Genomic DNA, 2222 nt, shown 5'->3' with positions numbered 1-2222 from the left:
CTTGAAACTATTTAAAAGGAAAATTAATAAATTAATATAAAATTATTTAAAAATTTATTTTTACATGAATAATGAATAACAACAATTAATTATTTATTATTAAAAAATACAAAAATGTTATGATACAGTATACTATTAATAATAATATATTTCTATTTAATTAAAAGTGTTAAAAGATTCCAATTATATAATTAACAAATAATTTTTTTTTTTGATGCTAAGGTAGAATTACTTATTTACAATAGATTTTTTTCTTAATGAAAAAAAATTTGCATATCATGTATACAATAATTATGTAATCTATACAATAGCACAAATCTATTTTACTCCATTTTTTTAATCCAAAAGTTGTTGATAATTTCATTAGTATAAAAAAACATATATAAAATACTTTCTTCCATTTCTTTTATATCTTCACCTCCTTCCTTTAATAATAAATAATGCTTAAATGATTCATTAACTCTTCTTAAATGTTGAAATGATATTTGTTTTTTATGTTTCAAGTGATTTTTAAAATTATTTATATATGTCATATCCCTTTTAAATGCATTATATAAACATCTATAAATTATATCTAATTCAATTTTGCTCACTTCATCTTTTAAAGTTTTTAATTTAAGGAGTATATAATTCTGTAACTTATTAGATGATATTGTTTTTTTAGATAAGCATTTAATATTATTCGATGACATTAAATTTTTTATATCTGTAAAGATACTTTTCATTTTTTTTTGTAGATTATTAATACATGAGCATCTTACTAAATTAATGAAGGAATAATAGAAATCATACGAACAAATTTTTCCATATTTATTTTTTAATAAAGAAGCTAAACTTGTTTTATCTATATTTAGTTCTTCAACATTGCAATTAAAATATATAGATGCTCTTTTAAGAGATTCTGAAATATAATTTTTTTCCTTTAATAAAATATGAGAAACTGATTCTATAATGTCTTGCATAAAGACATTTCTCTTAATTATTCTTAATCTTTTTCTATTTATTGTATTTAGTTCTTGAAGAAAATAAAAAACAATTTGTAGTATTTTTTTGTGATCATTATGTGATATATTCATTTTTTTTAAATATAATGTAATAAAATTTGTTTTTCTGGAAGACTTATCTAACTGAATTAAAGCAGAATTTATATATTCTTTGGTGTTACTAATTTTAGTTTGATCTGGTGACAAAGAAATTAGTACTTCTTTAACATGTTCTATCATATCATATATAGATTTAAACATTTTATATAATAAAGAATTATTTTTATCTGTGAGTAGAAATCTACCAAAAAGCAAATGAGTATAAGATAATTCATTTGTAATTTTAAATACCATTTTAAATGTTTCCTTATATAATGTAATTAATCTTTCTAAATTCTCAAAATTTTTTATGAAGATATCTAAAGAACTAAATATATCATGCAATTTAATAAAGGGCCGTCTTAACTTATTTTTAAATGGTAAAGAAAAAAGGTCCTCATTTTTTAATTTATGATAATTATGCTCTATAAAATAATTGTAATAAAAACTAATTTTTTTCAAATCTTCTTCATGAGCATTTTTTTTTTCCTCTTCTATAAGATTTATTATTAACTGAATATTTGAATTATGTTGTCCTACAATTGAGTTGAACTTTTCTTTTAGTAGTCTACATATATTCTGTAAATGGGGAACTACCTGTTCAAGTTCTCTAAATTCCATCTTAAAAACATTTTGTGAAGAGGTCGAAGTAAATATTTTAATTTCTTTTTTTTTATTGATTTTTTTTTTTTTTTTTTTTTTTTTTTTAAATCTCAAATTAATATCGTCATCACTTAAATTAATATCGTCATCACTTAAATTAATATCGTCATCACTTAAATTAATATCGTTATCACTTAAATTAATATCGTTATCACTTGTATGTTCTTGAATTTTCTTTTTTTTTGTTTGATAATTCTCAGTTTCTTCTTCCTTCTTCCTTTTTAATGGCATTTTGTTTATTTCTGAATTACAATAAGAATCCGCTCTAGAAATTAAAATAAAAACATTATACATAAATAATATTTAAAATAAAAAATTATATATATTCACATGTTCAAAAAAAGAAGAAAAAAAATATTCATACTAGAATCGAAGTAATAAATAAATACCTTGTTAAAGTGGATTCATCTCTTAAATTAAAGTAATAATTTTGTGAGATGGTTCTTTCTAAATCGCTAACATAATTATTTATGGAAG

The 2222-nt window shown here is 19.7% G+C and overlaps 1 protein-coding gene across 1 annotated transcript; it reads right to left on the bottom strand.

The window, feature by feature from the left end:
- Positions 1–323: 323 nt before the first annotated feature.
- Positions 324–2220, bottom strand: PRELSG_0007800 (surface-associated interspersed protein (SURFIN); the record flags this gene model as incomplete). Its single annotated transcript, XM_028676901.1, has 2 exons — positions 324–2010; positions 2135–2220. Coding segments are annotated over 2 exons (1773 nt in total), but the record flags the coding sequence as incomplete, so codon positions are not given.
- Positions 2221–2222: the final 2 nt, after the last annotated feature.

The sequence above is a fragment of the Plasmodium relictum genome (assembly GCF_900005765.1).
Source record: "Plasmodium relictum strain SGS1 genome assembly, contig: PRELSG_00_v1_90, whole genome shotgun sequence".
In the NCBI taxonomy this organism is placed as follows: Eukaryota; Apicomplexa; class Aconoidasida; order Haemosporida; family Plasmodiidae; genus Plasmodium; species Plasmodium relictum.
The sequence above is the reverse complement of the archived record's forward strand: the minus strand, read 5'-3'. Positions and strand labels throughout refer to the sequence as shown.